Source organism: Neoarius graeffei, chromosome 14, assembly GCF_027579695.1.
Source record: "Neoarius graeffei isolate fNeoGra1 chromosome 14, fNeoGra1.pri, whole genome shotgun sequence".
Classification (NCBI taxonomy): Eukaryota; Metazoa; Chordata; class Actinopteri; order Siluriformes; family Ariidae; genus Neoarius; species Neoarius graeffei.
In genome coordinates, this window is record NC_083582.1 from 66017407 (window position 1) to 66044904 (window position 27498).

Below are 27498 nucleotides of genomic sequence, written 5' to 3' on the forward strand. Positions count from 1 at the left end.
TTCCTCGGCTGGCTTTCTTGCGATTAATAATAATAACAATAATAACGAGACCGTCAATGATGGCGCAGCTCACTCTAGCCCCGTCTAGTCCAGAAGGAACGATCGAAAGTGGGCCACCTTGTGCAATAAATGTTGCAAGCTGTATACAAGCTATACATTACCGTTCAAAAGTTTGGGGTCACCCAGACAATTTTGTGTTTTCCATGAAAAGTCACACTTTTATTTACCACCATAAGTTGTAAAATGAATAGAAAATATAGTCAAGACATTTTTCTGGCCATTTTGAGCATTTAATCGACCCCACAAATGTGATGCTCCAGAAACTCAATCTGCTCAAAGGAAGGTCAGTTTTATAGCTTCTCTAAAGAGCTAAACTGTTTTCAGCTGTGCTAACATGATTGTACAAGGGTTTTCTAATCATCCATTAGCCTTCTGAGGCAATGAGCAAACACATTGTACCATTAGAACACTGGAGTGAGAGTTGCTGGAAATGGGCCTCTATACACCTATGGAGATATTGCACCAAAAACCAGACATTTGCAGCTAGAATAGTCATTTACCACATTAGCAATGTATAGAGTGCGTTTCTGATTAGTTTAAAGTGATCTTCATTGAAAAGAACAGTGCTTTTCTTTCAAAAATAAGGACATTTCAAAGTGACCCCAAACTTTTGAACGGTAGTGTATATAGAAGTTATATACACCCTAGGAATACCGACCTATTTGCCAGAAAGAATCCAAAATGGCGAGGAATTGACCAAAAAGAAACGATTTATGTTGAACTGCTCATTAAAGCTTAATTAGTCCGTAACTTCATTAATAATTGTAATTAGGCAAATCTGGGTAGAAGTTATATGTACCCTAGGTACCCCTATCTTCATGCCAGAAAGAATCAAAATCAGTGAAGAACTGAGGGAGAAGAAGGGATTTGTGTGGAAACTGCTCGTTAGGGCTTAATTACCCCATATCTTCATTATTAATTGAAATTATGCAAATTTGGGTAGAAGCCGTATGCACCCCAGGCAGACCTACCTTCCTGCCAAAAAGAATAAAAATTGGTGAAGAATTGAGAGAGAAGAAGCGATTTTCGTGAAATGTGGACGACGCTGGACGGACAACACATGATGGCATAAACTCATCACCTGTCGGCCGGAGGATGTCTCATCTCATCTCATTATCTCTAGCCGCTTTATCCTGTTCTACAGGGTCGCAGGCAAGCTGGAGCCTATCCCAGCTGACTACGGGCGAAAGGCGGGGTACACCCTGGACAAGTCGCCAGGTCATCACAGGGCCGACACATAGACACGGACAACCATTCACACTGCCGGAGAATGTAATAATAATAATAATAATAATAATACACTTGTCACAGCTCGTAATGTTCCAGAGAAACCTGAAAGTGCAAAGTCATCTGTCCTGAGGAACTCAGTTAAAAAGCACTGACGCAGGGGACCCCCCCCCCAAAAAAAAAAACGCTTATTCTTATTGTCTTAGCTTATGGGTCATGTCTGCCATTACTTCCCTGTGAATTAATTGCTATTATAAAAACAATAACCAATCCGAATGTGTGCATTGATTATAAACTTGTGATTTGCCTTGCAGCTGGTACTATTTTCAGAGCTTCTGTTCCAGAAAATTAATCAACGCCCACATCTTATACCAGGAGAGGTATCTAGCTTTATATAGCAGCAAAGATAAAAACAGAAGGTGTGTGTGATGGGAGTGGCATCACATGTTTCGGAATGTGAAGGCGGAGGAGTGTATAACTGAGATTCACAGCGTATGGCTCAGAAGATGAGCTTCATCAGTACTACAGTACATACACACACTGATTTTTAACAGCCTCACAAAAAAAAAATCACCCAGGCTTCTGGATCAGAGAATCTCTGTGCAGAAATTCTTAGTATTAATAAACCTCAATGCATTCATTGCATACTCTGGGACTGTGATTGTGTCCCATCTTACAGTCCGTCAGTTGAAGCAAAATCATACTGGAATGTGGAAGTATTTTTTTTTTTTCCAAGACGTTACCACAAATAGCATCCAAAGATATCTACTGCAGGGCAGAACAGCAAACAAGAGAACTGATGTGTGAAGAACAGAGAGAGAAGGGTGTGGCCAGTACACGCATTTTCTTCAAGAGTGTGAGAAAAAGCAGTTGCATTCAGCAGATCGAAGGTGACACATGCTGTCCATGCACACACACACAGTTTATTAGATAAGCTCCAAACAGTTTTGTTATGCTGCATCGGTATCCCGCAGTTTATCAATACATTACATTAGGAATTTATCAGACACTCTTATCCAGAGCGACATACAACAGGACCCCAACACACGCCACATTTGGGGGTTAGGTGCCTTGCTCAAGGGCACTTCATCCATTCCTGCTGGTCCAGGGAATCAAACCAGCAACCTTTTGGTCCCAAAGCTACTTCTCTAACCTCTAGGCCAAGACTTCCCTCATCATCATTTTTAACAGAGAATTGTCCTTTATAGCATCCCACAAATCTGCCCCTATTACTTCTACAGAAATGAAAGAACTAAAAATGACACTAACATCAAATCCATTTCACAAATTATACATATTCTACATATAGGAGACTGGGGTACTGCACAAGTTCACAGATCTCTGTGAATGTGTAGCCTGGCAAGCCAGACTAAATGTGAATATTTAGTCTGGCCTCGATCCGTAGACATTTCCAAAGGGGGTGGGAGGAACAACCCGCTGTCTTTCAAACTGTCTCTGTGCGTATAGGCCAACGTTCTGACCAATCAGCGCAACAGTGACTGTGACGTAGTCAGAGCGACAGAAAGCAGTGGGGGAGACCTTGAAATAAATAATTTTTCAAAATGCGTATTAATTAATAAACGGGTTTTAGATATTAAGAAGTTTGGAGATAATGACCACAAGTTTGGAGTCTGTACCACATACACTCATTTTTTTTCCAAGTGTTTTTCAAGGGTTTGCTTAAACTGTTTTTGAGAGTTTTTATTTAGTGGTGTTTGGTGAAATAATTTCCCTTAAATTTAAAATAACGGGAAAATAAGAAACAATCAAAAAGTAATGTTTCAAAGCTGTTTATTAATTCTTCGTACTGCACAAACTAGCCCCATCCTTTTGGCTACGAGCGGAGCCAGCTGGTAGATCAGACTTTTGCCATAGCCGGTCGGCAAAACAGCAAAAACGTCCTTCTTGAAAAGGAATGAGCGGAGAGCCTCTTCCTGCTCATGTTTCAACGAAAACTCCAAGTCTAATTCTTCTAAAACTGATTCCAAAGCAGAGTCAAACGTGCGCTGTTCACTAGCGGTAGCCATCTTTCCTGTTGTGCTTTCTCTAGCGTCGCGCAGCCTTGTCGTCACTCCTGCAAAAGCCCGCCCAAAGAATCCAAACAAAAACCTTGCGTTGTGATTGGCGGGCACGATTTGATGCCCGGGGTGTTTTTGTTTATATAGTGCGCAGCTAGACCCACGCGCTAGGCAAAAATATTTTTGGCCGCTAGGCGGGTGGGTCTAGTTTACTAGGCTAGTGAATGTGCACATACGGAGAAATGACACAGTTTGAAACCAGCGCTGTTCCTGCTATACATCTCAAAAACTCCAGTCATGAGACATTGATTCCTGTCTACACTACTGAAACACATACTTTTTGAACCTATACTAAACCGTCACTACTGAAAAACACACGTTTGTGAACGCATACCGATCCAGTACCAGAGGTGGACAAAGTACCCAACTTCATTACTTAAGTCAAAGTACAGATCCCACTGGTCAAATGTTACTCCGATACAAGTGAAAGTTGTCCAGTCAAATTTTTACTGAAGTTAAAGTACTGAAGTACTTGCTTTTAAAAATACTTAAGTATTAAAAGTATATTTTCTGTCAAAGCATCGTTGTATTATTGCCACAATGCTTGCAAAACCTAATGCCGTTACCAAAGACAGATATGTGAATTCACAAAATGAACTCATGCTCTCCACCTGACATGCTAGCAAACTCTTTTCAAACTCGAAATTATATTGGGTAGCTAACGCTACTAGAAAAGAAACATTTCTACATTCTGTTTATTTGGCAAGATTATGCTAAAACGTATTTCTGAAAGGACTTCAGATAAGTTAGCATTGTTCATGTTAGCGTAACTGTTTTTACATGCTAACTAACAGTGTCCAAGTTAACTAGCTATGTGTAAATGTTAGCCGTGGACAAGGCTACGGCAACTTGGCAGGCAAATCCATAGAAAGTCATTTGACTAGCCAGACAAATTCGTTGCAAGCTTTCTCTTGGAATAAAACCTTCATATAATTCAATATGCTTCCGCAGGTTGGACGGCGAGTTTTTTGTAGGCTGCGATGTGGTTCGTTTTCGGCAAACGAAGCAAACAATTAAAACGAAACAAATCTTTAATTCTTTCAAAAAACTGAAATATGGGTTCTAGGTAAAGCCATGAGTGCATGCATTCCTCAGAAGAACCACCTCTTTTCGTTCTACCATCAACTGATCTGGTTAAATAATGCTGCTGAAAAATCACTGAACTTGATTTTATCCAGTCTATGGACATGATGTGACCCTAGTGATTACTGATCGGCTGTCTCAGTGTCACCTGCGGAAAAAACGATCGCGTTTTAGAAAAGAAAAAGCATCCACTTTCAAAACCGCTTCATAGTAACAAGGACCTTGATAGAAATGTAGTGAAGTGAAAAGTACGATATTTGCCTTTCAAATGTAGTGAAGTTAAAGTCATAAGTTTCCAAAAAAAAATACTCAAGTACAGATACTCAAAAAGTGTACTTAAGTACACTTCGTACTTCGTTACTGTCCACCTCTGTCCAGTACTACTGAAAACACAATTTGAGAACCTGTACTGAACAAATACTACAGGAAAAACGACACATCTTGCACTCTTTGAAAATAAAGTATGGTACTGTACCTTTAGGGGTACAACGGCTTGTCACTGGGGCAGTACCCTCTAAGGGTACTTATCTGTACCATTTATATAATGATTGGGAACATATATGTAACTTTTTGACCCTAAAAAGGCACACAAGTCCGATAATGAGCCCTAGGGGTTACATTAGTATAGACTGTACCTTGGGGGACAGAAATGGACTCCTACTGTATCCCTATTTCTGACAGTGTGAACCTATACTGAATCTATACTACCAGAAAAAGATATCTTTGCGAACATGTACTAAACCAATACTACTGAAAAACACAATTTTGTAATCCTGTCCTGCACAAAATATTTTTGTGAACGATACTAAAGCTGGGCGGCACGGTGGTGTAGTGGTTAGCGCTGTCGCCTCACAGCAAGAAGGTCCTGGGTTCGAGCCCCGGGGCCGGCGAGGGCCTTTCTGTGTGGAGTTTGCATGTTCTCCCCGTGTCCGCGTGGGTTTCCTCCGGGTGCTCCGGTTTCCCCCACAGTCCAAAGACATGCAGGTTAGGTTAACTGGTGACTCTAAATTGACCGTAGGTGTGAATGTGAGTGTGAATGGTTGTCTGTGTCTATGTGTCAGCCCTGTGATGACCTGGCGACTTGTCCAGGGTGTACCCCGCCTTTCGCCCGTAGTCAGCTGGGATAGGCTCCAGCTTGCCTGCGACCCTGTAGAACAGGATAAAGCGGCTAGAGATAATGAGATGAGATACTAAAGCTATATAAGTGAACAACAAACGTTCAAGAACCTATTAAACCTTTAGCAGCCGTTTGAGAGTCTACACTGAACCTATAGAGATCTTGCACGTGACGTCACATCCGCTCCAGATTGTAAGCAGACGCCATTTTGTCGGTCAAACGCCATATTTACGCCGTCTTTCCAACACTGACTTTGTTTTTTTTTTTTCGCCCAAATCTTCAAATATTACCGTGCCACAATGCCGGAGAGTTGTATGGCATATAAATGCCACAACAGGAGAGGTCAGAAATCGGGAAGAAAGTTTCATAGGCTGCCACGGGACCCTGACAGGCGTGCAAAGTGGATTGCTGCTATCAGCCGGGCCAATGCAAACAACAAGAACAAGGCATGGGAACTGACTGGAAAGAACGATCACTGGCGCCTGTGCAGTGACCATTTCATCTCAGGTTCGCCATATATTTATTTCAGTACATCCATGTGGTTATTCGCAACATAAGTTTATGACTTGCTCTAATAAAAAATTCCGGGAAGTGGGAACCTGAGAAAAGGCTTGGGGCGGGGGGGTGGATTGGGTCTTTAGTGGTGTGACAATCAATGTAGTCTCTAGATATAAAATTATTTTACACTTTTTGGGGTCACATGAATTTCTGTAAAGATAACTGTCCAGAGATTTATAAGCACGCAGTGCTTCACCACTGAACAGCGAGGGAAAGTTTATGAGGTAATTATACAGGTCTGGGTATTCCACCTCTGGCAGTTCCATATCCACTGACACGGTCGCGAAAACTACATCCGGTAAGCCATAAGGGTCATTAATCCGTAGGTCGTTTATTTTAGACATATATCTAATTATCTGTTCATTAGAAAAATGAGCCGTGTAGTCTGTCGGTTGAAATTTATCCATTTTGTACACGAGTGCAGCAGTATTCAGCGGTGTTTTTTACCGACAAAATGGCGGCTGTGTACTTTCCGGTCACATGACTGCAAGATCTCTATAGTACTGAATAACATACTTGTGAACCTACTGTATACTGAACCTACTATGCTACTGAACAAGAATTTTTGCTGACGCTTTTATGGAAAAAAGGATTTTTTTTTTAAAGTACATATCAGCTCATGTCATCACTACGGGTAATGATGAATTTTCTAATAACGCTAGAGTGTACTAAGTAAGCATTAACAGAAAGACAACCTGAAAGAAAATGAAAGATGAAGCCACTGTGACCTGTAAAAGGTTTGATAAAGTCTCTGCAATGAATAATACAGTCAGAAAAGAGCCTCGCACTCCCCTTTCTTTCTTCTTTTTTTTTTCCCAATGAGATTTGGTATCAGAATTAGATTTGCTTGAAGAAGCAGAGTGAAGAGAGCTGGCACTGCAGAGCTTCCACACAACTCCATCACACAGTGTGAGTTTTTGCCCTGATATCAGTAGATACAGTGCTGAAAGCTACCTAAAGCCAATTTACTCAGTGAGCACAAGCTGGACCTTGAACCAACCTAATGCAAGTTTTATCTCTGTTCATTTATAAACCTCAAAGCTTATAGCATCCAATACATCACTATACAATCCATGCCCCTTCTCGGTAAACTGTACTGGACTTACAAATTATACAAAGTCCAAATCATGCATTGTTATGGACCAATGTAAGAGAATCATCCAATAAATGATGCCATGATATTTACTGCTTTAAAAAGGTATGTTCCGTAATGTTTGAGAGTCTTTCTGGACCTATAATATAATATACACACACCGATCAGCCATAACATTAAAAATCACTGACAAGTGAAGTAGTGAATAACATTGATTATCTCATTATAATGGCACCTGTCAGAGGGTGGGATATATTAGGCAGCATGATAACAGTCAGTTCTTGAAGTTGATGTGTTGGTAGCAGGAAAAATGGGCAAGCGTAAGGATCTGAGCGACTTTGACAAGGGCCAAATTGTGATGGCTAGAAGACTGGGTCTGAGCATCTCCAAAATGGCACATCTTGTGAGGTGTTCCTGGTATGCAGTGGTTAGTACCTACCAAAAGTGGTCCAAGGAAGGACAACCAGTGAACCGGCGACAGGGTCATGGGTGTCAAAGGCTCATCGATTTGCATGGGGTATGAAGGCGAGCCCATATGGTCCAAACTCCCAGAAGAGCTACTGGAGCACAAACTGTTGAAAAAGTGAATGCTGACGCCTTTCTGTTTTAGCCCGCATGAACTTTTTTCAGCAGTTTGTGTTACAGTAGCTTTTCTGTAGAATTGGACCAGATGGGTTCACCTTTGCGCCCCATGTGCCTTCGACACCAAATTGTTTTTTATTGTGACACAAACAATAATTAAAATGAGAAAAGCAGAAATCTGGAGCGTGCATAAGTATTGAACCCCCAAAGTCAATACTTTGTACCTTTTGCTACAATTACAGCTGCAAGTCTCTTGGGGTATGTCTCTATTAGCTTAGCACATCTAGCCACTGGGATTTTTGCCCATTCCTTAAGGCAAAACTGCTCCAACTCCTTCAAGTTAAACAGGCTGTGTTGGTGTACAGCAATCAAGTTATGCCACAGATTCTCAATTGGATTGAGGTCTGGGCTTTGACTAGAAAATCCCAGTGGCTAGATGTGCTAAGCTAATAGAGACATACCCCAAGAGACTTGCAGCTGTAATTGTAGCAAAAGGTGGCTCCACAAAGAATTGGCTTTTTTTATTTTTAATTTTATTATTATTATTATTATTGGGGGTCAATACTTATGCACACTCCAGATTTCTGTTTTTTCATCTTTACTGTTTGTGTCACAATAAAAAAAACAACAACAACAACAACAACGTGCACCTTTAAAGTTGTAGGCATGTTGTGTAAATCAAATGGTGCTAACGCCCCAAAAATCCATTTTAATTCCATCTTGTAATGCGACAAAACAGGACAAACACCAAGGGGGATGAATACTTTTGCAATGCACTGTATATATTATATATATAAAATTTCAAAGACACTTTACACTCACTAGGCTCTCTGTTTCAGGCTTCTTTTTACCTTTCCTGACTTAAAAATGAGCTCTGGTCTCATCTAGAACAGAGCTCAGCCCCAGCCCCGCGTCTGGTGTAGGTGGGAGGAAGGCTTGTAAATGTTATAAATGTTTTCTGCAATTTTCCTGACAGGCAACAGAGTTCTCTAAAAATTACAAATAGCTTCTTTAACTTTTTTCTTCCCCTTCAATAAGCATATATACATTATTTAGCTACAGGACAGAATGTATGACTCCTGACCAGACTGTGCATTTCAACGATATCATTATAGGATTGGATATTTAAAGCAGCTTCAAAGCATATATCACATCACGTTCTGCTTTCTCAAATTCTCATTCATTAAATCTTGTATAGATCTTTGGCTTGCCTGTCATTAGTTAGTGTGTGAAGTACAGGGCTATGGACATTAAAATTTTGCACTTGTATGACATGAAATACACATTATTTCAAAACAATCAATCAACATTTTCTAGGTTGAGAAAAATCAGTCAAGTTCTTACTGAGCTGATGTAAACTAAACTTATATGCAAGAATGGCATGGGTTTAGTCGTAATAACTTACAAACAGAACAGCAGACAGAGTGAAAAGGATGTAAGGGTTATGTGCTGGAAAAGCACATATGTGTCAGGATTACTGTGATTGTGTTTGTGCTTGAGTTTTAGGATGGCCGCACTATAAGTTATGAATCAGACATTTTAACACAATCCCCAAAATGAACGTTGCTGGAGTCCTTTGCGAAGTCCTGGGCACTGCATGGGGCACTGCAGCTATGGTCTATAAACTCACCAAGGTCCTTAGAGCCGTGACTCTCGCTGGCAAGTTCACCCATCCGGACCAGTGCGTCGAAGTAGCCTTTTGCTGCAAATGTCACACCTGAAAACATGGAAGCATTTGGGACATCAGAAACGGGAATGTTCTAGATCTCTATGACCCTCGGGCATCCCTACACTCGTAATGGCTTCCTTAACCTATTAGGACAGGTGTGGAGAAAAGCGTAAGGATTTATAATCCATGATGGAGAGGAGTGACTTGGGATTGGGCTGCAATGCATAAAAAAAATATGCAGGAATATGAAATGCCAATCTGCGCAGGAGCTTTATTTGTCCTGCCACATAATGAGCACTGAGTCTCACCTGTAGTAAGCAGCCAGAAGAATGTAGCAGCTTCGCAGACATACTGTCTGAATTCATAAGAAGGAGAATATTTTAGCGAGGGCCAGGTTCTGATCGTTAGCGTCTTAGCAGAAGATACACTCGGACCTGATTGGCAATGGTTCAGGAAATCATGAAAAAATAAATCCAACTCAGACTTCACAATGTCTCTTGGACACTAATGAAAGCTTCTGCAGTGCAGCATAATCTACAGCACAATGTGAAATGGCGAGTGGAAGAGGTGGATGTAGTGCACGCAAGCTCCTGCTTCAGCCAGGTACGACTACAGAGACTCATCCAGTGCTGATGCAAGACCTTGACAAGCGTGTCCTGGTTCAAGGGAGATTAGGGGCTGAATACGGGGTGAGGGTTTTTTTTTTTTTTGCGCTCTATTATGCCAAATGGAAAGCCTATGCGGTGAAGAGCGTGCTAGGAAGGGGGATCTGGAAAAAAAAAAAATTATGAACAGAGCTCACAGTGGAAAGACTTTTGCCAAAAGCAAATGAAGTGAGTTAGACAGAGCAACCACAGGACCACTTCAGTCCCCTGTATCACTTTGACCACAGTACGTCCAACGATTTATTCCATTTCTGCCATTTCCCTCAGTCAGAATGCCAGATGCAGAAGCACAAAGGGTTAATGGTAGCTGCTCAAATCAAAGCAACCAGCAACTATACTCTTGATTCTACTATGCTCAGGTCTAATTTGCAAAGCGGCTCATCTAAAATCTGCCTCAGTCCCGGTTCTGGGGAGAAAACAAACCAAAAAAAACCACCCACTTCCTTTCTCATGTCAATCTGGTGAAAAGAAAACTCAGAAAATTAGCAGAGATGAGATGGATCAGGTGTAAAAACAGCTGGGAAAATACTGAAAAACCTCATTACATTTCCAATAATCCCATTATGAAGCCACGGAGAACTTGGTTTACATAATGTTCTTTCCAGTCTTTTCAATAATACTGAGAGAGAGAGAGAGAGAGAGAGAGAGAGAGAGAGAGAGAGAGAGAGAGAGAGAGAGCCCATCAGCACTGGTGTTGCTTTGGTACAGGATGTCTGTTCTCAGTCTGGGAGATTTCCTATATTTACTATTCTAGTGAAGAGATCCTTCAACCCACAGTGGCACTGGCCCAGGCAGGGCTGGCATGATGGAAAGCAATTCCCACTCTGGGCTTTGGGACTATTTTTAACTCATCAGGCTGCATGGGTACACACACACACACACACACACACACACACACACACACACACACACACACACACACACACAGATTTTCTACAGCTGCAGGGTGAAGTGTAGTGCATTCCACAAACTAGATTTTAACTAAACTAGATACATCCTGCTGATTATAAATTAAATCAAAACGTTTAATTTAAAATCCGTATAATAACTACTGTAAGTCCATGGGAGCTACAGTCAATACTGTACATGCTGAACAAATCATACCGTCTTCCCGTTAGTCAGACTTTTTAATTATTAAAAATTATATTATTACAAATTATTATAGACACTTAATGATTATGTTATGGCAGATTTATGCTGTGATTATGTTCTAATTTAAGTAATACTGTACACTCACTGTAGTAGTCTATACACTAACAAGAACCTGGCACCTGACATGACCTGACGGGGGGAAAAAGAAAAAGAAAAAAAAAAGCTTGTCCTTGTACTTCTTGCAGCTTTCACCATTCTTGTCCTGGATACTCGAGTGCACTGTTCCCTTTTTTCCTTCGCTTCTAACTCTGACATCTCCGCCTGGCCTACTTCTGCCTGCTCCGTGTTCCACTTTGCCTTCCTTGTTTCCCAGCACACACGCCTCACACATGCCTGCCTCGTTATGACTGTGTCTCACATCCACTCATACAAACCGAAACGAAAAGACGGAGTCCATCAGACAAACTGACGCGATGGTTAATGAAGCCATGCATGGGTGAGAGGGATGCCAGGGGGTGCAGATGGATTTTGACGTAGAACATTTCATGACGATATCAGTACAACAGAGGAAGCCAAAAGTCCCCACACACAATAACACGTATTTTAACATACAGTACACTTAGAACATGTAAACAACATTGCATTCTGATATCCAAAAAATAAGCAAGAGAATATCAGGTTTTGTTATGAAGCTCCTTGATTGTCACCTCAGCAAGCAAGTAGTGTATACGCTCACCGTTCCCTTTACAGCTTCAGCTTATACACTTGCAACTGACCAGGTAGGTAAGTAAGTGAGCTGGACAAATACCTGAGAGAGAAAACAAGTGATTGGATAATAGAAAATTGGTGTTGATGTACTCACTAGAAAGAGCTTTCTCATACGTCTTCCCCATGGCTACAAAGTTCCTCAAGCAGGGGTTAAACTGCTCCATGATGGACTGAAAGAGAAAGAGATGTTTGGGTAAATACACAGGCAATCGACACTTAAACAGATAGAACGATTAACAGAGAGGAAAAGCCACGCTCACAACCATACAGTCACTGAAATGGAGAATATACACGAACAAATCCAAGCTATCAACCATTTAGCAGGATTGTATTGGTTGTTCAATTAGTTCTTTAACTTTAACCAAACAGAAATAGCTACAATGACAATGCATCATTATTCTTCCTCTTTCGCACTGATTTTTCCTTCAAGTGTTTTTCTCACAATCCCCTCAAGTGGCTTTGCTGCTTGCCAGGCCACTACTGTAAATAGGGCAGTGGCATGTGCCATCCTTGACCGCCATGCAGTGAAGTAGTAACGCATCTCCTTCCCTCCACTAGCCTGGGGTGGTGCCTTGAGCAAGCACTAGCAACCCCTCACTCCTCTTGATCAGGGTTACGACCAAAGACTGGACTCAGCAGACTGCGTGGAGGAGACCACCACCTGGTGGCTCAGTGAGCAGGAAGGCAGACCCAGCAAAGCATTTGTCAAGCATGATCTGGGTACAGTGCAACACGTAGAACACTGTTGGCCATCCACTGCATCCTGACCTAGCTCCAGTCACCTTGATTCTGTCTTGCCCCTGGACCCAGTTAGACCAGGACAAGAGAGTGAGGCTGACAGCTACGCAACTCCCCCTCACTCTAATCCAAGTCACAGCTAAGTCATGACTTCAAATTCAAATTCAAGTCCTGTGGCAATGGGCAAGTGGCGAAGCAGCAGGTGCAAAAACACTGGAAGCTGTAGTCATGAACCTGAACACAGGCAGCCCAGGGCATAGGGTCGCTCTCTGCTTGAACGAAGCAGCAGCAGAGTTCGGCAGCCCCCTGGATGTCTGAGCAGCCCTGTTTAGGATTCACTCTGCTCACCTCTATGGAGGAAGGGGCAAGAAAAGGTGCCCCGGTTTCACCTTATCCTGGCCAGCATACTGAGGCTGGTGGGGATCCCACTCAGCGGTCGAAATACAACAAAAAGATAGTGAAGGTACTCAACCTTGGCACGTGGAATGTCAACATGTGGATGTACCTTCAAAGCCCGGATTGGCCTCATCAGTCACCTCCCGACCCACAACCACCACCCACCAAATTGAAGTCATGGTCATCTCCAACCTCAAAGAATGAACACTGTAAATAAGGGTGTACTCACACTAGGCATGGTTGCTTTGTACAGCACCAGAGTACGATTGTCCCACCTCCCCATTCCCTTGCTAGCCTCCGATCACATCACGCTTAATGTTCCAGGCCCAAGTATACTTCCATCTTCACAATGCAACCTTTTGTGTTGAAGAAAAGTGCTCTGGCATAGCGTGATAGAACAAAAAACCTGACTGTTTTTTCTATGGCTTATTTGGAGTCATTTTGGGCACGGTGAAACACAGCTATCTTACATGCCGTACAGATTTATCAATTGTGCAATACATTGATTTTCAGTGAATCTTGCTGGACACAAGATTTTTACGGAGGCACTTGATAGTTAGGGAGGAATTTACAGCTGTATTCACCGACTACAATTCGTGTTCATGAATAAGGTGAGAACCAGATTTGATATTAACCCATGAATGAATTGAAAAGTCCATGTCATAGTGTTGGAGTTTCATATTTTGGGCACGGTTAGTGATCACATCAAATCCATTCTGTGCCCAAGTCCAACTGAACCATACCCAAGCCCACTTCTTCAAGCAGTCCAGGGCATGGTACACAATGAACCGTGCCTGAGCATGGTATGCGGCGATCATACTAGTCAAACAAACTGATATTGGGGGTCAGATGTGCTTGGACATGGTGTGTGTACACCCTAAGAATTGCCGAGTTAAATTAAAAGTTAAATAATTTTTTAAAATGCTCATACAAGCCATGGCCTAATGGTAAGAGAAGCAGCTTTGAGACCAAATAGTCACCAGTTCAAATCCCTTAAATGGCTGAAGTGCCCTTGAGCAAACCCCCAAACGGCTTCCCAGGCTGTTCTGGGTATGTTGTATATCACTCTGGATAAGAGTGTCTGCTTAATGCCTGGATTGTAATATTGGAAAAAGGTTTATCCAGTTTACAACAAGTATTAATTAAGTATAATTTAATTCTTGGCACTTTGATAGATCCAAAACTCACCACAGTCTCTGATTGAGGCCACTGAAAGCCCCTGATGATTCACACACACAGACAGAGGGGCTGTTGAGGATGGAGTGAGGAGGCACCAGGGTGCGTGGTGAACCACGCTCCTGCACTGACTCACTTGATCCCACATTCACAGCTGCACTTTCAAGTCTGTTTTGTTCCTTCTAAAACCCTGATGATAGAAAATCTCTCCGCGTTCCATTTGAGCGTCCTGATCAGAATAATCTCCCTCTTCTTGAACATCTGCTGCTCGCAGAATAAAAAGTGTGACCTTTTCCCCTTACAAGTGGTCTGGTCCTTGTTTCACAGGCTTTTCTTTAGCTTTTACAGGCTCAGCCACAAAAGAGGGGAAAGTGCTCATCATGAAAAGGCATTGTAAGGCGCTTTGAATTAGAGGAATTCAGAACTAAAGCAAAGGAGAAGGAAACAATTCTGATAAAGCAGCAGGGAAACAAAGCTTTACGCACTGCGACTGTAACACCGAGTGTAAGAAATGGTTAATGAGAGCATGAGAGCAAGAGCATCAAACGCTCCACTCGAGATGTTATGTGAAGTGAAGCCGTTTGTGAACTAGACTGGTTCACTGCCTCCTACTGTTCCATTTCTGAGAAAATAAGATTCAGGTTTTAAAAAACAAACAAGAACAAACCAGGGTGAAAGATCACCTCCTACAAAAAAGTGTGTGCTGTTTGTTGTGTAGAATATGCAGCACTGGATTCATCAATATGTTTATTAAAAAAAAATACTAGCACTATTACAATTAATTGCTGAAGCTTAGTGTTCCAAAAATCCATTATTCCAATCGGCGAGAAAGAAATAATCATTTTAGCTCATCCAGCTGCAGGCCAGGCTGGATGAGCTAATGCGATCGCACGTCGTCCATCCGTCAGTTGTCCGTCCTTTGTCCATCCACAACTTACAAAAAAAAAAATTGCTACTCCTCCTACAGGATTGATTGGATTTCGAGCAAATTCACATACAATGTTCACCAGGTGGGTGTGCATAAAAGTTGTCAAGATGGTTGGCGCCATCGGTCATATTTTTGATTTTATGGGAAATTTTTGGCTGACTCGTCACATTAAATGCTACTCTTCGCAAACTACTGGGACGTTTTCACTGAAACTCACCCACAAGACTCAAAAGACATATTCCAACAAGAATTGTTCACCAGGTGGCACCACCTGCCACGGATGCGGCTACAGAAAGGTCACATGCAATTTCACGAAAATCAATACTCTTCCTACAGGAGTCATCAGATTTTGATCAAACTCATATGGAATGTTCCCCAGGTTGGTATGGAGTTGTCAAGATGGTGGCGCCACTTGTCATATTTAACATTTTATTGGCGCCTGAAAATTTTGGGTGACTCGTCACACCAGACACTACTGTTCATAAACTGCTAGGATGTTTTCACTGAAACTCAACCAGAAGACTCTCAAGACATATTCCAACAAGAATTGTTCACCAGGTGGCGCCACCTGTCATGGATGTGGCTACACAGGGGTCATACGGTATGCAATTTCACACACACACTAAATAAATAAAAATAATAATTTTTTTTTTTTTTTAAAAGCACTACTCCTCCCACAGGATTGATTAAATTTCAAACTCACACACAACAACAGTGGCCAGTATGAGCTACAGTCCTATTGAGGCTATTTTTTTTTTAAATGTCTCATCTCATACATCTCATTATCTCTAGCCGCTTTATCCTTCTACAGGGTCGCAGGCAAGCTGGAGCCTATCCCAGCTGACTACGGGCGAAAGGCGGGGTACACCCTGGACAAGTCGCCAGGTCATCACAGGGCTGACACATAGACACAGACAACCATTCACACTCACATTCACACCTACGGTCAATTTAGAGTCACCAGTTAACCTAACCTGCATGTCTTTGGACTGTGGGGGAAACCCGAGAACCCGGAGGAAACCCACGCGGACATGGGGAGAACATGCAAACTCCACACAGAAAGGCCCTCGCCGGCCCCGGGGCTCGAACCCAGGACCTTCTTGCTGTGAGGCGACAGCGCTAACCACTACACCACCGTGCCGCCTTTTTTAAATGTGTTAACAAAAATGAGAAATATCATATAATTTGACAAAACTGGATTTTGAAATACACAAAGAGGAGAAACAGCAGAGGCATCTAACCTCAAAACACACACACAATCACCATTTCAGGAAAAATATTCACGTTTCAAGAAGCTCTTCAAGAACAGCACGTTCTACTGAGAGCTGAGATCAGAAACAGCTATATACTGTACATCTGCCAAAAGTACACCAACAATACACGGTTCAAATCTACATCTACAATTACCCAAAGATAAGAAATATAACGAGACAGGAAAACAGGAAACCAGAGCAACGCTCCATCCTGCACTCACTCACACAAATAAGACGAAACTAAAGTTAGCCAGAAGTGAGAGGAAACCCATCCCCTCATGGAAAACCATGAGAAACTCCACTCAGGCAAACCTGAGCCTACCTACAGCGCCCTCATCTCAGCTTCTCATCAGTAATGTAATCTATCGGCCATTCCGCAAAAGAAGCTCAGCTGAGCCCTTATTTCCAGCTGTGATAATTAGCCTGACAACACTGGCTGCTGGCAGCTGACTGATGAAGCAGAAACAGCTCTAAAAAAAAAAATAAAAAATAAGAGGAATAATCTATGAAGCACACAGAAATACAAAGAGCTAGAGTGCAGGAAATCCAGGATTTGGCTCGACAGACGCACAGCTTATGACAAATCAGACTCCAGGAGGGAACTTGAGTCAAGAAGCATGTCCCATGTTCCATTCTTGCATGACTGACATGAAGAAAAAAAGATCTACAATTCATACAAAAAAAGGAATCCAGACTAAGAGACACTCTCAAAGACCAGATCAGGGTATATGTCAGTGTGTGAGAAGATTAAATGAGAGCCATACATTAAATTACAAGTAGCTCAGTGGTGCTTTAAAGGTCGTGTCTGAGCTTTTGAACAAGGATCCTTAAACCTATATATATATATATATATATATATATATATATATATATATATATATATATATAATATATTTATTTTTCTCCTCAGTTTGGTCACCTGCCATTTCCAACCCATCACCTGGCTCTGGGTCAGGACCTGGGTCATACCAAAGACCATCATAAATGGTACCTACTGCCGTCTGGCAAGGCATGCTGCAATACAGATGTGAGTAGGGATTCAAACTCCTGTGGTTACCAGAGGACCAGCCCCTCACTGTGACCCTACCTATGTAATAGGTGAGAGGCTGAGGGCTACAGAAACGGAGACTGGCGCCACCTAATGCACCATACGGTGTGGGAAGGACTTCAGACTTGGCTCTCCTTGATCTCCCTAAAACAGCTACCAAACAGGGAGGGCAAGTGTGAACACACACTTCCTCCAAGACACATGAAGCAAGTCAGATGCATTGTTTCAACCTTCTTGTCATGGGCTGCATTCTGACGTCCTTTCCTAACCACTTTTCCTTGACCTCAATGGAAAACTTCATGAGGTCAAGGAAAGATGTGAAGGAGAATTCATAAGGACGTAGGAAAAGACCACTGTGGTGTTAAGAGAATCCAACTGCACTTATAATAGGTTATGCAATGATGCAATGATGCGTGCTATCAATGCAGGTCTGCCGTGTGAATCTACAATGTTCCAAAAATAGACTACGCCCCAAAGATGGTGGTGCAGTAGTTAGCACTGTCGCCTCACAGAAAGAAGATTCTGGGTTCAAGCCCAGTGGCCGACGGGGGCCTTTCTGTGTGGAGTCTGCATGTTCTCCCTGTGTCTGCATGGGTTTCCTCCAGGTGCTCCAGTTTCCCCCGCAGTCTAAAGACTTGCAGTTAGGTTAGCATGGGGAAGCCTGAGGCTGAAGTGCCCTTGAGCAACCCCCCAACTGCTCCCTGGGCTCTGGGTATGTACGGTATGTGTGCTCAGTGCTCATGTGTTTGTGCATGCGTGTTCATTGCTTCAGATGGGTTAAAGGCAGAGGTGGAATGATGTCACATGTCAGAGCTGATGCGAATATTCAATGAGAAAGTTTTCTGCTGCGCATAAGCATTTCTTTGTTCATCGGGGAAAAGAAAGACGCGTTGAACACCCGATAAGCTACCAAAACTTCATTAGATATTCTTCATGCATATTTATAAGGAAAAAAAAAACATACCAACGGACATTGAAAAACTGGAAAAGAGACACATCGGTGATGTAAAACTTCCACACTAGCGAACAACTGTGACAACTTGGAAACAAACATGGCTGCCAGGTTTGCTTCGTTAAATATGGAAGATTTTGGGAGAATTTTGGCTGCCAGTTCGCTCCGTTGTGTGTCCGTTGTCGATGTTGATATTAAAAGTAACAAAGTAAATTACATATGGAAATTAATACTCAAGTATGCATGAAAAATACTGTTGCAAGTGTGCAGCGTGGAAGAAGAGTCTGGAGACAGAAATCTTATGGCCCTTTTCCACTACCCTTTTTCAGCTCACTTCAGCTCGCTTCAGCCTGACATGGCTCGCGTTTCGACTACCTCAGAGCAGCACGACTCAGCTCGCTTCAGCCCTGCTTAGCACCCAAAACTCGCACGGTTTTGGAGTGGGGCTGAAGCGAGCCAAACTGAGCCGAGTGGGGCTAGGGGTGTGAGGAGACACTCCCCTGTGCACTGATTGGTGAGGAGGAGTGTCCTCACACGCCCACACATGCCCTGCGAGCACGCTGGGATCTGTAAACACCGTAAACCCGGAAGAAGAAGAATTACGAATTACGAGAATTTCTGAAGCCTTATGCGCCTCGCCTCATCTATATGCTCTTGCCAGTATCTGTTGGCGTTGTCGGTGACAACAAGCCACAGCACCAAGACCAGCAACACTAACAACTCCATGTCCTCCATGTTTATTGTTTACTATCCGGGTCGTGAGACTACTGCTTAAAAGATCACTGATGTCACTGTTTGCACCGCCTAACGACATCACATGACGTCCACCCACTTTCGCTAACTCCACCCAATGTGTCCACCCACTTCCAGCCAGCACGGTTCAGTGCGGTTGTAGTCGAAATGCAACTCCAACAGCCCCGCTCAGCTCGACTCAGCCCAACTCAGCACGGCACGGCTCAGCCCGACTCAGCCGGGTTGGTAGTGGAAAAGCGGCATTAGTTTCTCGGTCATTAGCCTGTGCTACTTGCTCTCGATAGCACTGGCTTGACTGCTTTATTAGCATTCGCTAACACTACTGATTAACACAACACTGGCTGGAAGGTGACTGCACTGCCGCACTGATGGCGCCGAGTTGCGGTTAAGCTCGCGTTGGCCTTGAATGCTGATGTGCTGATATGAGAAGTGTGGCTGGCTTTTTTTCATGGTATATCAGATATATTCCATTCAGCTAACTCGTCATTGACTCGTTCAATATCATGCTAGCTGAATGGAATATATCTGATATACCATGATAAAAAGTCAGCCAATATTATTTAAATATTAAATTATTGCTAATTTTAGCATTCATGTGTTCGGGTTATTATGTATTAGTCTTTTATGTATTAAAGTATGTTAGAACCATTTTTGGAAGCTATGCATGAAGGTTAAAAAGCCTTTTTTTTTTTTTTTCTAACAGCGTACTCCTTTAGGAATCATACTGGGACATTCTTGTTCCATAAGGCACAAAAGATGTACAGGGACATACTAATAGTGGTACCAAAGGTCAACTCATGTTTTTAAAATTGGATTAAAATGTAAACTTTATCGTCTAGCTTCTTTAATTGATGGAACAAAGTTGAGGGAATGAACCCAGTGACCATCATTTGCATTCTAGGTGTAATTTTTTTATTCTAAGGCACTTGGACACTTTCCCATAATCATGAATCATTGGCTCGGGACTAGCTGCAGCATTTTATTCACACTGATACACAACAAGAGGCAAGAAAACCTAATGATCCGTTTCTCATATCCCATTACAGTTCACTGAATCCGTTAGCGTCCGCAATCTCATTGCTAAAGTATCGGCGCTGCATCAGGCCCCGGGAGACTCAGTGATGTGAACACACATCACATACGCATGCTTCCATTTACATTTCAGAGGAGTTCTTATCTCCTGTGAGAGAGAGAGTGTGCCGCCTCCGCACAACTGCACCAGTATGAATCCCACCTCATTGAGGTGAAGGAGAAGACTTCCATGCCCATATTTGGTCATGTCGGAATTCCCCCGCAGTCCTTTCTTTCTCTGCTGTGGTTTATTCGCATTCTCGGCACGTTCAGGTTATACCATCTCAGCCCAGCCAGAGGGGGTGTTCAGATAGAGCCATTAGGATGGACTGTTCATTATCAGAATGTGAGGCAGCAGAGGAACCCCATCCGGAGGAACACGGCGATCCATTCAGAGAAAAGCAACAGTGGCTTGTGTGACTCAGTTTAATGAGTGAGAAGGCACACACCGTCTAATTTGCATGATAACAACGAAGCCGTAAAGCTTTTGTCAAGCGCACATGTGTGCGCGCACACGAGATCTCGGACGTGTGTGCTGTTATCCTGCTGCAAGACGTGAGACGAAATGCCGTTGCGTAGCCTCCTGCGGACTGCGAATCTATCAAACACACCAAATCCATCCTCATTCGCTCTTTCCATCAGGATGAATCCAATTACAACCGTGCACTATTCTCGTGCTCTCATTTTTTCAAATCTGGAAAAGGATGCCCAGGGAGGATGGATATTTCCCCCTCCATCCCTCTAATTCCTTTATTTCAACTATCCATCTAAGAGCAGCCACAATAACTCTCTCCTTCTCTGCCAGCCTCATCGCTCACATCCCTCATCTCTGACCTTGATTGCCCTGGCAGCTTGTCCTGCCAATCTGCAATTTAAATAGCACAGCAGTAGAGAGATTAATCTCATCACTATTCCCTTCTTTGCACCAAATTAGTTCCAGCATGGCTGCCAAAGGAGCAAATTAGTTCCCAGACTGGAAACTTTTGAGCCAAAATGTCACCACAAAGACAAATGAGAGGCTTTGGGTAAAAATGCTGTTCTGGTCTGAATCTGATGCTGCAGACAGGTTGGTATGAGGTTGGTGCAAAACAAGTTACTGAAGAGAGTGAACAAGTTTTTTTTTTTTGGTGCAATATACAGTATATTTTTATTTCCAGGGCGGCACGGTGGTGTAGTGGTTAGCGCTGTCACCTCACAGCAAGAAGGTCCGGGTTCGAGCCCCGTGGCCGGCGAGGGCCTTTCTGTGCAGAGTTTGCATGTTCTCCCCGTGTCCGCGTGGGTTTCCTCCGGGTGCTCCGGTTTCCCCCACAGTCCAAAGACATGCAGGTTTGGTTAACTGGTGACTCTAAATTGACCGTAGGTGTGAATGTGAGTGTGAATGGTTGTCTGTGTCTATGTGTCAGCCCTGTGATGACCTGGCGACTTGTCCAGGGTGTACCCCGCCTTTCGCCCGTAGTCAGCTGGGATAGGCTCCAGCTTGCCTGCGACCCTGTAGAACAGGATAAAGCAGCTACAGATAATGAGATGAGATTTTTATTTCCACATTCACTGGATATGAGCAACCAAACGGTCTGATTGGTTACTTTACTACTAGGCTATCAGCTCATATACCGTGAGTAGAGAAAAACAAAATGGCAGAGTGTGTTACTGAACCAACCAAGGATGAAATAAAAACTCTACTTGAAAACAACCCCCCCCCAAAAAAAAAGCAACAAAATATGGAATGACAGTATTTGATGGTAATAACTTTTTTTATTATTATTACAGCATTTTTCACAAATTGCTTCCGTCATTTCGTGAGTTTGTTTACATTCTTCATCTTTAAGCATTAAAATATGTTGAATTTTTTTCAGCTGGTTCAAAAGCTCAAAGAAGTTTGAAAATTACAGACCTGAAATGTCCAATGAAGAATTAAATAAATATCAAAAGCTATTCTATACCTTGGCATGACAGCAGGACGGCACTTTCTACAAAAAAATACTAAAAAATAAAAAAATAAAAACACTAAAAATTCAATTTGTGCAGCCATTGATAGGTTTTTAAGAAGTCTGCCTAAGCGGAAAAGATTTTGTCGGACATTTTGTACAAAGTTTTTATTTATCGAATTTGCAAAAAAATAAAAATACAAATGCTCGGTTTCTCAAAATCCAGTGAATGTGGATAGAATAAAACAGTTATTCCACTCAATCTCGTCATACATGGATTATAGACAACTTGGCGCTATGCACCTCGCTGGCTATCAGCTCATGTACGACTTGATTTCATGGAATAACTGTTAAATATACCGTATATTCTGTATATATTCTGCAGAGTACTCAATCACATTTTATTTTTATTCCATTTATTACATTCTATTTTACTCCTTTTCCTTTTTTTTAACTATCTTTACTACTTCCGGAGAATAGCACTAAACATTTCACTGCAGATTGTACGATATAGGATTGAGTATGTCTCATCTCATTATCTGTAGCCGCTTTATCCTTCTACAGGGTCGCAGGCAAGCTGGAGCCTATCCCAGCTGACTACGGGCGAAAGGCGGGGTACACCCTGGACAAGTCGCCAGGTCATCACAGGGCTGACACATAGACACAGACAACCATTCACACTCACATTCACACCTACGGTCAATTTAGAGTCACCAGTTAACCTAACCTGCATGTCTTTGGACTGTGGGGGAAACCGGAGCACCCGGAGGAAACCCACGCGGACAACATGCAAACTCCACACAGAAAGGCCCTCGCCGGCCCCGGGGCTCGAACCCAGGACCTTCTTGCTGTGAGGCGACAGCGCTAACCACTACACCACCGTGCCGCCCGGATTGAGCATGTGACAAATAAAATGTGAATTTGAACACTGTGATTTTAGTGGTAGCTAGTTGAGTTGAAACATAACTAGAAGAAATACAGATACTGTTTTTAAGGTTTCCTCCAAAGCCACGCCCCCAAAACACAGGACAGGGTACCTAGTGCGAGAATCACGACAATTTTTTTCTCTTTTTTTTATTAACGATGCAGAAATTTGCAAGTCTTCACAAACGTAGCTGGTCTCATTTGCATAAATGCCACTTTTGTGTTGAGCTTTTAGTAGTGATATATTACATCCATTTTAATGATGCGTGAACAATCTAACTGCTCCGTTGTGTGTGTGTGTGGGGGGGGCCTTCATATTCATACGTAAACTCGAATTTTAAACCAGCTGATGTCAGTTTAAGTGAAACTGCCATCTAATCAGACAGTGCGTCTAATCTGCTTAATAACATTGCACTGCACACTGACCAACACAAGGAGGCTGCAAAAAATTATATTACTGATTCTTCAAATATATTCGTCAAAATTAGTGCGACGTTGGTTAAACTGAGGGATGAAAATCTAATTTTTTTTTTTTGATGTCTGTGAACTTAGGACATTTGATGGACATCCTGCTGTGACTAATATCGTTGTTCTCATCGTAGGGTCCAGGGACGCTCACGGTTCCACAAAGCATAGCCAGGACTCCACTTTTTTTTTTTTTTTCCTCTGCATGATTGAAACATCCACACTTTTTTACTCTTGTAATTTCCCACCATTATTAAATTACTGTTATTAGACTGAAGTATAATAACAATGCATTAAAATGTATTATGTAAGCGGGACGTTCAGGAATAAATGCTCTAAGACTCAAAAAAAAAAAGTCTCTAATATTTCAAGAATAGGATTATGTTCATAAAATAAAATGAATTTTATTTTCAGTTTCAGGGGAAGTCTGAAATGGAAAATAAATTTTCAGGGGGAAGCTATGGCCTAAAGGTTAGAGAAGCAGCTTTGGGACCAAAAGGTTGTTAGTTCAATTCCCTGGACCAGCTGAAGTGCCCTTAAGCAAGACATCTAACCCCCAGCTGCTCACTGTCATATGTCGCTCTGGATAAAAGCGTCTGCTAAATGCCATTAATGTCTCATCTCATTATCTGTAGCCGCTTTATCCTGTTCTATAGGGTCGCAGGCAAGCTGGAGCCTATCCCAGCTGACTACGGGCGAAAGGCAGGGTACACCCTGGACAAGTCGCCAGGTCATCACAGGGCTGACACATACTGTAGACACAGACAACCATTCACACTCACATTCACACCTACGGTCAATTTAGAGTCACCAGTTAACCTAACCTGCATGTCTTTGGACTGTGGGGGAAACCGGAGCACCCGGAGGAAACCCACGCGGACACGGGGAGAACATGCAAACTCCACACAGAAAGGCCCTCGCTGGCCACAGGGCTCGAACCCAGGACCTTCTTGCTGTGAGGCGACAGCGCTAACCACTACACCACCGTGCCGCCCTGCCATTAATGTAATGAATTATTTTTTTTACATTTAAAGCAGTATTTTTATATTTAAAATGGTCCCAGCATGCAAAGAGTTTTAAATTGATTGAAAAAATAAAACAAAAAAACAAACAAACAAACAACAAAGTTGACCCTATTGCTCCCCTGCTGCTTGTTACACTCATAGACATCGATAAGACCGCTACTCTACCCAGCTACAGCGGAGAGCGGTTGGGGGTTCGGTGCCTTGCTCAAGGGCACTTCAGCCCAACCTTCAGGACATGGCCGCCCCATGTAAACCTAACCACATGTCTTTGGACTGTGGAGGAAACCCACACAGACATGGGGAAAACATTAAAACTCCACACCGAAAGGCCTTCACTGGCCTCAAACCCAGAACCTTCTTGCTGTGAGGTGACAGTGCCAACCAATACACCACTGTGCTGCCCGAACACTTACTGTATGCACTCATGAGGAGCAATGTGGTTCAGACTGCATACACCGTGGATGGAAAAGGATATATTCAGCAAGTTTATACTGCATATAAACAGTTCATTCAAGCAAAATCTACAATTGGATCTATGTACAGTGTCCTTCAATATTAATGGCACCCCTTGTAAAGATTAGTAAAAAGGATGAGGAAAAAAAATATCCACCTTTTGGTGAAGTCACTTCATCTCACACTGAAAAAAAAGAAAAACCCCAACCTTTAATTGAAATAAATGTATTCAGAGAAAAGCAAATCCCTCATTAAGAAATAATTCAGCTCACAGCCGCCACGATAACTTTATATCTGCAGTTGTCACGAACGATTTTGCACTCAAGTCTCCATCAGTGAACAGTCGATAACTTCAACCAAACGGACTTCATGTTAAAACTGTAATGAATTTCCTGGTTACACAATTACACTTTTTGACCATATAGGACGCAGTTATAGAAGTGAGTCATGTATAATCACGCTATCTGTTATCATCCAGATGAGGATGGGTTCCCTTTTGAGTCTGGTTCCTCTCAATTTCAAGGTTTCGTCCTCACGTCGTCTCAGGGAGTTTATCCCTAATAGGCCTCAGCCTCAGCCGTCCTCATAAGGGATAAGTTTATAAATTGTTTAAAATATATTTTTTTCTGTAAAGCTGCTTTGTGACAATGTGTATCGCTAAAAGTGTGCTACGAATTAATTGATTTAACTTGACTGATTCAAATCTTCACATGCATTAAAGGAGAACTGAAGTCATTTTTAAACTTGCTTTATTTCTTAATTAACGTGTTATTCAATTACGTTTTCGGCTTTAGTAACCTTATGTCGTGACTCGTATTGGCAACTAATTGCAATTAAATATTATACTTATCGGCCTATTCGGTTTGTAGCCGTGTTGAATTTAGTTCGTTTGGTCCACGGCAGGCGTCACTTATCCGCGCGATCTTCACGAGACTTGTGCAAGACTTCGAAACATAATGTGTCAGCGCCGCCATTTTGAAAACTGTTTTCCCAAACGAAATATTGCACAAAAATGAGTTTAAATGACGATTACTGCCTACTTTTTTCAAACTTTCCTGATTGCTATCAAAACAACAAAACTTCCGGCTTGATTACATCAGCATTCGAAAGAGTGCGCTCGCGTCTTTTGACAATGTTGGCAGATGTCGGTCACTTTGATTTCCGCTGTACGTTTTACTTCCGTCCTACGATGTCTCGCACAGGTCTCAACGAATCTCGTTTACGGCCACTGCTTTGACATATGGACTGATATATTACAGAGCATATTTCAAACACTCATAACTTGCTATAGCAGCGACAAAATAACGATCAAAAATGCATTCCTATATTTAATAAAATGAGAGAAATAGAATTTTGATTAAAAAAAATTGCCTTCAGTTCTCCTTTAAGGCTCTGCTGTGTAAACAGAATCCTCAGCGTTGATACAGTAAGAGTGAAGGATTTCAAACATGCAAAGGATGAGAAAAATGTGGTGCGTCTGGTTACAGAGTGACATAATGTTTCTCGAGGCGTGGTGCCATTTAAACCAACAGAATATGCTGTAGACACCAGATCGGTTTCGAGCTGATACGGATGAGTAAACTAACCTCTGTGTAAACCCTTATACTTGCATTGCACTCACTGACTGAATGTGTTTGAGTAGAAAGTTTGACAACTAGAGTAGAGTAGAATATGTGCTCTATCCCACATACAGTATTAATCGATACTGGGACAGATTGGGCGTTTATAGTCTACTATGATGAGTAAGCCTGCAAGAGCCTGAGCAAATAAACAACACACATTCCCAGTGCCAAAATCACAACGCTACCATCTGTTAGTAGCAGGGTTTGCAGTAAAGTAGGTTAGCATGGTGCCTGGTTTAGCTCTTTTCTCCACGGAAGGTTTGAAAATCCATTTTCTGTGACCCTGGACTCATTCTTTCTACCAAACAAATGCACAGACAGACAAATACAGATACAACCCCGATTCCAAAAAAGTTGGGACAAAGTACAAATTGTAAATAAAAACGGAATGCAATAATTTACAAATCTCAAAAAATGATATTGTATTCACAATAGAACATAGACAACATATCAAATGTCGAGAGTGAGACATTTTGAAATTTCATGCCAAATATTGGCTCATTTGAAATTTCATGACAGCAACACATCTCAAAAAAGTTGGGACAGGGGCAATAAGAGGCTGGAAAAGTTAAAGGTACAAAAAAGGAACAGCTGGAGGACCGAATTGCAACTCATTTGGTCAACTGGCAATAGGTCATTAACATGACTGGGTATAAAAAGAGCATCTTGGAGTGGCAGCAGCTCTCAGAAGTAAAGATGGGAAGAGGATCACCAATCCCCCTAATTCTGCGCCGACAAATAGTGGAGCAATATCAGAAAGGAGTTCGACAGTGTAAA

At 42.3% G+C, this 27498-nt stretch overlaps 1 protein-coding gene across 3 annotated transcripts in view; it reads right to left on the bottom strand.

Annotated features, from left to right (window-relative positions):
* baiap2b (BAR/IMD domain containing adaptor protein 2b) overlaps positions 1-27498 on the bottom strand; it is a 117718-nt gene that overhangs the window by 74142 nt on the left and 16078 nt on the right. For 2 of the 3 annotated variants that reach the window (XM_060940246.1, XM_060940245.1), the window contains exons 2-3: positions 12087-12162; positions 9429-9515 (exon numbers count right to left, since the gene is read on the bottom strand). In XM_060940246.1, coding sequence (XP_060796229.1) covers positions 9429-9515; positions 12087-12162 — 163 coding nt within the window. Of the gene's footprint in view, positions 1-9428; positions 9516-11960; positions 12037-12086; positions 12163-27498 lie in introns of those variants that run through there. The other variant, XM_060940247.1, reaches the window with a different exon arrangement.